Source organism: Somniosus microcephalus, chromosome 29 (genome assembly GCF_052327205.1).
Source record: "Somniosus microcephalus isolate GS21.2 chromosome 29, FLI_Smic_1.0, whole genome shotgun sequence".
Lineage (NCBI taxonomy): Eukaryota > Metazoa > Chordata > Chondrichthyes > Squaliformes > Somniosidae > Somniosus > Somniosus microcephalus.
In genome coordinates, this window is record NC_141015.1 from 18,168,658 (window position 1) to 18,178,785 (window position 10,128).

The 10,128-nt window shown below is 45.2% G+C and overlaps 1 protein-coding gene across 1 annotated transcript in view; it reads left to right on the forward strand.

Moving 5' to 3' along the window:
• ndufb8 (NADH:ubiquinone oxidoreductase subunit B8) overlaps positions 1-7,839 on the forward strand; it is a 30,461-nt gene extending 22,622 nt beyond the window's left edge. The window contains exons 4-5 of the mRNA XM_085970301.1: positions 87-242; positions 7,643-7,839. Of these exons, the coding sequence (XP_085826427.1) occupies positions 87-242; positions 7,643-7,735 (249 nt within the window). The 3' untranslated portion in view covers positions 7,736-7,839. The remainder of the gene's footprint in view (positions 1-86; positions 243-7,642) is intronic.
• Positions 7,840-10,128: the final 2,289 nt, after the last annotated feature.

The window sequence follows — 10,128 nt, forward strand, 5'->3', positions numbered from 1 at the left end:
ATTTGATGGGGTGCAATATAAACGCAAGTTGTTTTTTGTATTCTGTTTTAAACCTCACCTAACTTTTTTTTAATTGCTTTTTCCAGATGCACTGGGATTTCGACATGTACATTCGGAATCGTGTGGACACCTCTCCAAGTCCTGTGGACTGGATTACTATGGTTAAACACTTGGGTGGCTTTTTAGGCTTTATGCTGTTAATGTTCTGTGTTGGGGAGTTATTTCCTTCCTATCAGGCGGTGGTAAGTTTTTAATTATAAATTTATGCCTAGTTAATCTCTCCTCTTCTTGATAACACTGTGGTCAGTGCTCCTCTGAGCTTCCTTCTCTTGTTCTTTCTAAACTGCAAATACACCACCCTATATTTTCCTTTTCACTATATCTGTGTGGTGTTGAAATGAAGACGCCTCATAGTCCTACAAAAGCAAAATACTGTGGATTCTGGGAATCTGAAATAAAAACAGAAAATGATGGAAATACTCAGCAGGTCAGGCAGCATCTGTGGAGAGAGAAACAGTCAATGTTTCACGTTGATGACCTTTCATCAGAACTGGAAAAAGTTAGAGATGTAACCGGTTTTAAGCAAGTAGAGGTAGGGAAAAGGCGGGAGGGGAGGAAAGAACAATGGGATAGGGTGGAAGGCAGCGGAGATTAAATAACAAGGTATGATGGTGCACGGCAAAAGGGGATGGTAATGGGACAAGTAAAGAAACAAAAGATGTCTAGAGGAGGTGTGAATGGGAATGGCAGAATCATTATCAACAGTGGCTGTCCGAAAAAATGGAAGCAGTGGTCATGATCGGAAATTGATGAACTCAATGTTGAGTCCGGAAGATTGTAAAGTGCTTTATTGAAAGATGAGGTGCTGTTCCTTAAGCTTCCATTGAGCGTCATTAGAACAGTGTTGGAGGCCAAGGACAGAGAGGTCAGAGTGGGAGTGGGGCAGAGAATCAAAAAGACAAGTGACTGGAAGCTCAGGGTGACGCTTGCGGACTGAACGGAGGTGTTCCACAATCGCCCAATCTGCGTTTGGCCTCCCCGATGTAGAGGAGACCGCATCGTGAGCAGCAAATATGGTATACTAAATTGAAAGAAGTACAAGTAAATTGCTGTTTCACCTGGAAGGAGTGTTTGGGGCCCTGGACAGTGGGAAGGGAAGAGGTAAGAGGTGAAATGGCAGGTGTTGCATCTCCTGTGCTTGCACGGGAAGGTGTTGTGGGAAGGGCAGGGGGTGATTGAGGAGTGGACCAGTCCATTCAGAATGCTGAAAGGGGAGGGGAAGCTGTTTGGTGGTGGTATCATGCTCGAGATGGCGGAGGATGATCTGATGAATGTGGAGGCTGGTGGGGTGGAAGGTGAGGATAAAGGGAACTGTGACATTTTTCTGGGAGGAAGGGAAAGGGGTGAGAGCAGATGTGCGGGAATTTTTTATTTATTTATTCGTTCATGGGATGTGGGCGTAGCTGGCAAGGCCAGCATTTATTGCCCATCCCCAATTGCCTTTGAGAAGGTGGTGGTGAGCCGCCTTATACAACTGAGTGGCTTGCTGGGCCATTTCAGAGGGCAATTAAGAGTCAACCACAATGATGTGGGTCTGGAGTCATATAGGCCAGACCGGGTAAGGATGGCAGATTTCCTTCCCTAAAGGACATTAGTGAACCAGATGAGTTTTTACAATCCAGTAGTTTCATGGTCACCATTACTGAGTCTATTCCAGATTTTTTTTTTTATTGAACTGAATTTAACAGCTGCCATGGTGGGATTTGAACTTGTGTTCCCCAGATCATTAGTCTGGCTTACTAGTCCAGTAACAACAACCACTATGCTACCGTACCCATGAAATGGAACGGTCGAGGGCCCTGTCAACCATGGTACAGCAGAATTCTCAGTTGAGGAAAATTGAAGACCTATCGGAAGCACTGGAATGGAATGTGGCATCGTCGGAACAGATGCGTTGGAGACGGAGAAACTGGGAGGATGGAATAGAGTTCTTACAGGAAGCATGGTGGGAGGATGAGTAATCAAGATAGCTGTGGGAGTCGATGGGTTTATAATAGATACTGGTCAACAGTCTACCCCCAGAAATGGAGATAGAGAAGTCGAGGAAGGGAAGAGTCAAATGGACCATGTGAAGGTGAGGGAAGAGTGGAAATTGGAAGCAATGTGGAAAATTTCATCAAATTTGGAGTGAGAGCAGGAAACGGCACCGATACAGTCATCAGTGTACCGGAGGGGACCCGAGTGGGACCTGGTTGGGCCTCCCTTCAAGGAAGAAGTGGAGCGCTGTCCTGGTGGAGGATGAAGGTGTAGAAGGATTGGACGTCCATGGTGAAAAGGAGAAGGTTAGGACCTGGAAACGGTTTAAAAAGTTGCGGAGGGTGCCTGAAGAGTCGCGGATGTAGGTGGGAAGAGACTGGACAAGGAGGGGGAAAAAAAGGTCAAGATAGGAAGAAATCAGTTCTGTGGGGCAAGAACAGGCTGAAAACGATGGGTCTATTAGGGCAGTCCTGTTTTGTGGATCTTGGGAAGGAGGTAGAAGCGGCTTGTGCGGGGTTGGGGGAAGCATGAGGTTGGAGACCGTGGAGGGAAGATCTCCAGAGGAGATGAGTTCAGTGACAGTCTGGGAAACGATGGCTTGATGTTTGGTGGTGGGGTTATGGTCTAGGGAGCGGTGTCAGAGAGTTGCCGTTCAGCCTCCACAAGGTAGAGTTCAGTTCATCAAACAACAACAGTGCCACCCTTGCCAGCAGGTTTAATAACAATGTTAGGGTTGGACCTGAGAGAACGGAGTGCTGCAAGTTCAGAGGGAAGTAGGTTAGAGTGAGTGAGCGGAGTAGAAAAATTGAGACGGCCAATGTCGCTTCGGCAGTTCCAATGAAAAGATCGAGAGGGGGTAAGAGGCCAGAGGGAGGGGGTCCAGGTGGGACAAGAATTATGAAAACGGGGGAAAAGACTCCTGGCCAAAGAAGTGGGCGCGGAGGTGAAGGCGACGGAAGAAGAGCTCGGCCGAGCTCAATTCTTTGAGGTGGGGGCGTAAGGGGATGAAGTTGAGGACTGGTCATTCGGGGTCAGAGGGGATCGTGAAAACACGGCAAAGGGTGAGATTGGAAAGAGGGATGGGGTCAGAGGAAAGTGAAGGGAAAGAAGGATCCGGAGGGGCATTGGTATCCAAGAGTTATTGAAGCTTGCGATCCTTGACACCTGAAAGGAAGAGAAAAGTATTTTGTTGAAGCGCCTCAGTCTTCCGCTATCTCTCATTCTTGACACGCCCATTCCAATGCTGTCCTGGACGGCCTCTCATTCTCTGCTTCCCATACATTTCTGCTCATCCAACACTGCTGCCTATCTCTCATCAAGTCGCACTCACCAATCACCCCTGTTCTTAGTGACCTACGTTGGCTCCAGTTCCCTAGCATGTCCAATTTAAAATTCTTATCCTCATGTTTAAATCGCTTCATGGCCTTGTTTCTCCCTATCTCTGTAACCTCCTTGAGCCCTACAACCCTCCCAGAACTCTGCATTCCTCCAACACTGGCCTCTTTCGCATTTCCCCATTCCCATCACCCCACAATTGGGGGGGCCTTGCCATCAGCTGTCTAAGCTCTACGCTCTGGAATCCCTTCCCTAAACATCTCCACCTCCCACACCTCCTTAAAGACGCTCCTTAAACCCCACATCTTTGACTCACACCTCCGAATATCTCCTTTGGTTCGGCGCCATTCTTCATCTTATTATACTTTGGTGAAGTGCTTTGGGATGCTTTCTACATTAAAGGCGCTATATAAAATGCAAGTTATACAGGAACATTCCCTTGTTTATTAGAATATGTGTATTCTGCCACAATTGAAATAATATGTGCGTACATGAAATTCACTGAAGCATTAAAAGCTCTTTGATTAAAAGTGGCATTTGATTTGGCTGGAACTACAGAACTTGGCTTTATTTGCTTGTCACATCCGTGGTGTAAGATATTAGTCCGGAATTTGCTGAAAAAATAACTGAATGACACCCGCCGTTATTAATGTGCAAATCCGCTAGCAACTTGTGGCAAGGAAGAGATACCCGTCACTTGCCATTAAATTGCTGGACGATTTGCGCCGCTTTGCCGTTAGCTTTGTGAAAACGGCATCTCACCCTTAACCTCCCTGTGAATTTCATGAGGTTGCTGCATTTGCACCTTAATTGCCCATTAAACTCGCCACAGACAGTGAAGTTTAGCAATTAATAGCATAAGTATCCTTTTAATGTGATAATTAAGTACTGCCAATCAACCAAGGCCGAGAAAGTGAACAATTAAGTGTGGCATTTCATTCCTTCAGGTAGTGAATTGTTGGAGATTTTAAAAATGTCAAAATTAAAATGTTTTACATTTCTTTTCCTTTCTGTCTCTTTTATCACTCTCAATTCAATATTTCTTTCCCTCTCTATTTCTCTTTCTCTACCTGATTTGACATTGAATACACACTCTAATCTATAGATATGTGAAGAGAAAAAGATTGGCGAAGTCAAGCATAGGTCCCTTGCAGTCAGAATCAGGGGAATTTATAATGGGGAACAAAGAAATGGCTGACCAATTAAATACATACTTTGGTTCTGTCTTCACAAAGGAGGACACAAATAACCTTCCAGAGATGTCGGGGAACATAGGGTCTAATGAGAGGGAGGAATTGAATGAAATCCATATTTGTAGAGAAATGGTGTTCGGGAAATTGACGGGATTGAAGGCCAATAAATCCCCAGGGCCTGATAATCTACATCCTAGGGTACTTAAGGAAGTGGCCCTAGAAATAGTAGATGTATTGCTGGTCATCTTCCAAAATTCGATAGACTCTGGAACAGTTCCCATGGATTGGAGGGTAGCTAATGTAAACCCACTATTTAAAAAAGGTGGTAGAGAGAAAACGGGGAACGAAAGACTGGTAAGCCTGACATCGGTAGTGGGGAAAATGCTAGAGTCCATTATAAAAGATGTAATAGCAGAGCACTTGGAAAACAGTGACAGGATCGGACAAAGTCAACACGGATTTACAAAAGGTAAATCGTGCTTGACTAATCTATTGGAATTTTTTGAGGATGTAACTGGTAGAATAGATAAAAGAGAACCAGTGGATGTGGTGTATTTGGACTTTCAGAAGGCTTTCGATAAGGTCACGCATAAGAGATTGGCGTGCAAAGTTAAAGCACATGGGATTGGGGGGGTAAGGTATTGACTTGGATAGAGAACTGGTTGGCAGACAGGAAGCAAAGAGTTGGAATAAACGGGTCTTTTTCTGAGTGGCAGGCAGTGACTAGTGGGGTACCGCAGGGATCGGTGCTAGGACCCCAGCTATTCACAATACAGGTAGACTATCCTTTATCCGAAAACCTTGGGACCAGCTGTGTTTCGGTTTTCGGAATTTTTCGGATTTCAGAAGGTTTTCATCTCCGTATCTGACAACAAGCACTGTTGCTTAGCAACAGCTTGTAAACACTCGGGCCCTGCCTTGGAAGCGTCTCTGAAGCTGTTGCTAAGCTACAGAGACTCTTTCCACAGCCTGACTGTTTAAAAAAAATGCTAGGGGAAATAAAAAAATGCTAGGGGAAGAAAAAAAACCTAACAAAACGGCTGCTGATTTCTGCCGTTAGATCGAGGTTTCCGGCTCCCCCTGCTCCGTATCTGAACTCCTTGACTTAGCGGGGGTCTGGGGCTCGACTGACGCTGCCAGTTGTGGGAAAGCCGGATATCGGCTGACTCCTATGCTAAGCTGGCCTGCAAATCAGGGGCGGGGGGGGGGGAAGAAAAGACTATCGGACGGGCCGCTGCAGCTATTGGACGGGCCGCTGTATTGTTGGGTTCACTCTCCCGGTACCTCCTTCAAACTGCCCGGCTCGGCCTGCAATCTCGTACCCAGGAGGGAACTCTGTGACCCTCTGCCCTGCTCACAGGGAAAGGCAGAGCTCCCGGACCACTCCTGTCATGTTTGGCGCCACTCGGGTCATGTCGCGCGCACGACTTACGCTCCACGAAAAAACTTTCGGTTTTTAGAGGTTTTTGGTTTTCGGAAGTGAGGATAAAGGATAGTCTACCTGTATATACTAATGATCTAGACGAGGGAACTAGATGTAATTTCTCCCAAGTTTGCAGATGACACAAAGCTGGGTGGGCGTGTGTGCTGTGAGGAGGATGCAGAGAAACTCCAGTATGATTTGGACAGGTTGGGTGTTTGGGCAAATGCATGGCAGATGCAGTATAATGTGGATAAATGCGAGGTTATCCACTTTGGTGGCAAAAATAGGAAGACATTATTATCTGAACGGCAATAGATTGGGAAAAAGGAAGTGCAACGAGACCTGGGTGTCCTTGTGCACCAGCCGCTGAAGGTAACAGGTGCAGCAGGCGGTTAAGAAGGCAAATGGTATGTTGGCCTTCATAGCAAGAGGATTCGAGTACAGGAGCAAGGATGTCTTGCTGAAGTTGTACAGGGCCTTGGTGAGACCACACCTTGAGTATTGTGTGCAGTTTTGGTCGCCTTATCTGAGGAAGGATGTTCTTGCCCTGGAGGGAGTGCAGCGAAGATTCACCAGACTGATACCTGGGATGGCAGGAATGACGTATGAGGCGAGATTGAGTCGATTAGGCTTATATTCGCTAGAGTTTAGAAGAATGAGAGGGGATCTCATTGAAACTTATGAAATTCTAACAGGACTAGACAGACTAGATGCAGGAAGGATGTTCCTGAGGGCCGGGGAGTCCAGAACCAGGGGTCACAGTCTAAGGATGGGGTATGCCATTTAGGACAGAAATGAGGAGGAATTTCTTCACCCAGAGAGTGGTGAACCTGTGGAATTCTCTACCATAGAAGGCAGTTGAGGCCAACTTATTAAATATATTCAAGAAGGAGTTAGATATATTTCTTAAGGCTAAAGGGATCAAGGGATATGGGGAGAAAGCAGGGACAGGGTACTGAATTTGGATGATCAGCAATGATCTCATCAAATGGCGGAGCAGGCTCGAGGGGCCGAATGGCCTGCTCCTATCTTCTATGTTTCTAATTCACGCACCTTCTCAGTCCTTTCTTTGTGTTTATTTCTCAATCCTTAAATCTCATTGGTTAAGGAGCCCTGTTGCTCTCGCTGAGCCATTATCAGCTCGCACTTCCAACAACTTCCAGGGCAAAAAATATTTGAGCTAAAGGGTGCAGGATAAAGTCTAACTAGCCGATGCCCTGCTCCAGCAAATACCAGCCTCTCCTAATGTAATATTTAGCCAATGCCTTTGAGCATTTATCCATGCGAGATGTAAGGGCTAGGACGGTCAAAGGTTCAATTCCTGGTCTATGCTGAGTTAGCTGATCTTAGTCAGCTCAGGAATAGGGGTTTCTACAGTTGGCTTTATTGGCCATGGACTAAGGAAGGGGAATATTGTCCAGGGTCCCTGCTGGAAGTATATATATGTGTGGATGTTGGGTGAGAACAGGATTGGGGTGCATAACACCCCTTCCAATTGAATAGTCTACTGACGCTCGCTGTCAAGGCTTGTACATAAATAATTGAGAGTTGGGGGAGGTAACAGAGGATAAATATCCTCAGGAAGAGAGAGGAGAAAAATTCAAAGTGGGGGAAGTTGACTTGACTGATATTTTGACTTTACTTCTCTCTGCAGGGTCCTAAACAGTATCCCTACAATAACCTTTACCTGGAGAATGGAGGAGCACCTGGAAACGAGCTGCCTGAAGTGAACAATTATGAAATATGACCAGCTTTCCGTGGCTGTCTGTAGGGTGCAGATCATTTTGGAAATGGCCTCTTATTCTGTACAGTGATAAATAACTGAATAATATTAAAATGACTGCCACCATACTTATGGAAAATAAAAAGTAACAATTTTTTGGAGGATTACCCTAACATCTAGTGGAACAGAGATACAAAAAAACTAAATAATCTAATCTACTGCCCAGTGTTTTATGCCTCTCTTCCCTTTGAAGTTCAAGCTATGACATTCAGAATGAATCAAAGCTATCAATCAAAATAGATTTTGCTGTAGCAGCAGATGGCTGCATTCAATGTTTGAGTCATAACCTCTATTATCCACGTCACTCTGGAAATGTTGGTATGGACACAATGGGGTAGATTTTCCAGAACCTGTCGGGAAGAAGGCGGGACTACAACTTTCGGGTTTTTGACCCGCCTACATCGACGTTCGGCCAATCCGTGCGATTTTCCCTTGATTGACCTTGTTGAGCCCGCCCAGTGGGCTCAGCAGGCCAATTAAGAGTCACCCAGCAACCGGTGATGTCACAGACTGCAATTTCATCTGTCAAGAGTTCTTGACAGATGCAATATCAATGTTTCACAGTTGTTTGAAGCTGTGAAACACTGACAGTCTGAGTTCTAACATGAGTCCTTCTGCACAGACTCAGTTAGAACTCTCAGCAGCACTTAAAGCTGAAGGCTGTCACTTTTCACAGATCGCAGCCGTTCAGCTTTAAGTGCCGGCTGAGTGATGAGCTCCTGACAGCTACAGGAAGAAAGGCTGTTAAGGTAAGTAAAAGTTCTTTACACACACCAAACACACTTACCTTTGCACTCATGCACCCATCACTCACCTGAGCACCGACATCGCGACCCCGACGGCCCGCCTGCTCTAACCTGGCATGGTTTGGAGCTGTCGGGAATCCCACACGACACCCCTCAAAATAGGGATTAGGCTAAAAACTGCCTGTTAACAGGCAGTTAATTGGCACTAATCCCTTCCCGTCTGGTTTCGGCAGGTCCCAGTGTGGGGCGGGTACCTGCCACCCCTGAAAGTCGCGTGGGGCGGGGTTTTGGGCGGGTTGGTGTTGGGACCTCCAGATTCGGGATCCCCGCCCCCCCAACACGCCTGAAACCCCATCTGACGGCTCCAGGAAAATCTAGCCCAATGTGTTCCCAAGGTCCCCATATAAAGCACCACCTTATCTGATTTATTACTAGATCAAACAGTTTGCTCTGCTTTCTCACAGGCATCATACTATTGTCCTCAGCTGTTGATCGCACGTGAACCTCATAGGTTTTTAGTCAAACTGAAAAGCTATTTGTGGGGAAAAAATTGCTACATCTCTTTGAACATTTCCAATCACTCCATACCTATGAAACTACTTCCAATATTGGGAAGCAACAACAATAACAACTTGCATTTATAAAACGCCTTTAATGTATCCCAAAGTGCTTCACAGGAGCGTTGCCAAACAAAATTAGACCAATACAAAACCAACCAACCAATCAAATTGCTCAACTTGTTTTATATCACCTTTTGAGGGGTCATCGTGGTTCCTCACCTAGTTCACTAAATGCCCTAAATATAGTTTTATAGCATAAATACATTTAAAGATATCGGGGGGAACTAAATTACTGGTTTGTCATTTGTTTCTTTTATTCCTGCAATATTTCAGCCCGTTAGGCGTTTCTGCAGTAAGGTCAAGAATGTGATATTAACTTTACACAGTTGCGCCACCATTGATGGCTGTGCTTTTGGCTGCCTAGGCCCTAAGCTCTGGAATTCCTTCTCCTCCTTTAAGACGCAACTTAAAACCTACCTCTTTAACCAAGCTTTTGGTCATATGCCCTAATATCTCCTTATGTGGCTCGGTGTCAAATTTTGTTTGATAACGTTCCTGTGAAGTGCCTTGGGAAGTTTTACTTTGTTAAAGATGCTATATAAATATAATTTGTTCTGTAAACAGAAGCAACGCTTTGACTACATGCTATTAAGTGGAGATTATTTTGAGTTGAGCCAATAGAGTACCACCGGGATAAAATATTACAAGAGGAGAGCACATGGCTCTATCGAGCTTAAAATATTTGCAATTAAATCATAATCTGGTTTCCTTCACCAATGAGACAGTTGATGTGCAGTGGTGCTTACTGGTTACAGAAGACTTCACGTGTTTACTAAGCTGGGAAAGGCAGAACGTCACCTGTATTCAATTTTATGTATAGAGTGCTGCTGGCTGGCCGATTGCCAGTATGATTTTTAATGCTTGCAAATAACTGGCAAGATAGCATTTTCTAGCAATTAAAATGTGAAAGATGAGCCATCAAGGTTTCAAGTTTAAAAGCTGCTTTTATATTACAGCCAGAATTCAAACTTACAATTGGTATTCAGAAGAG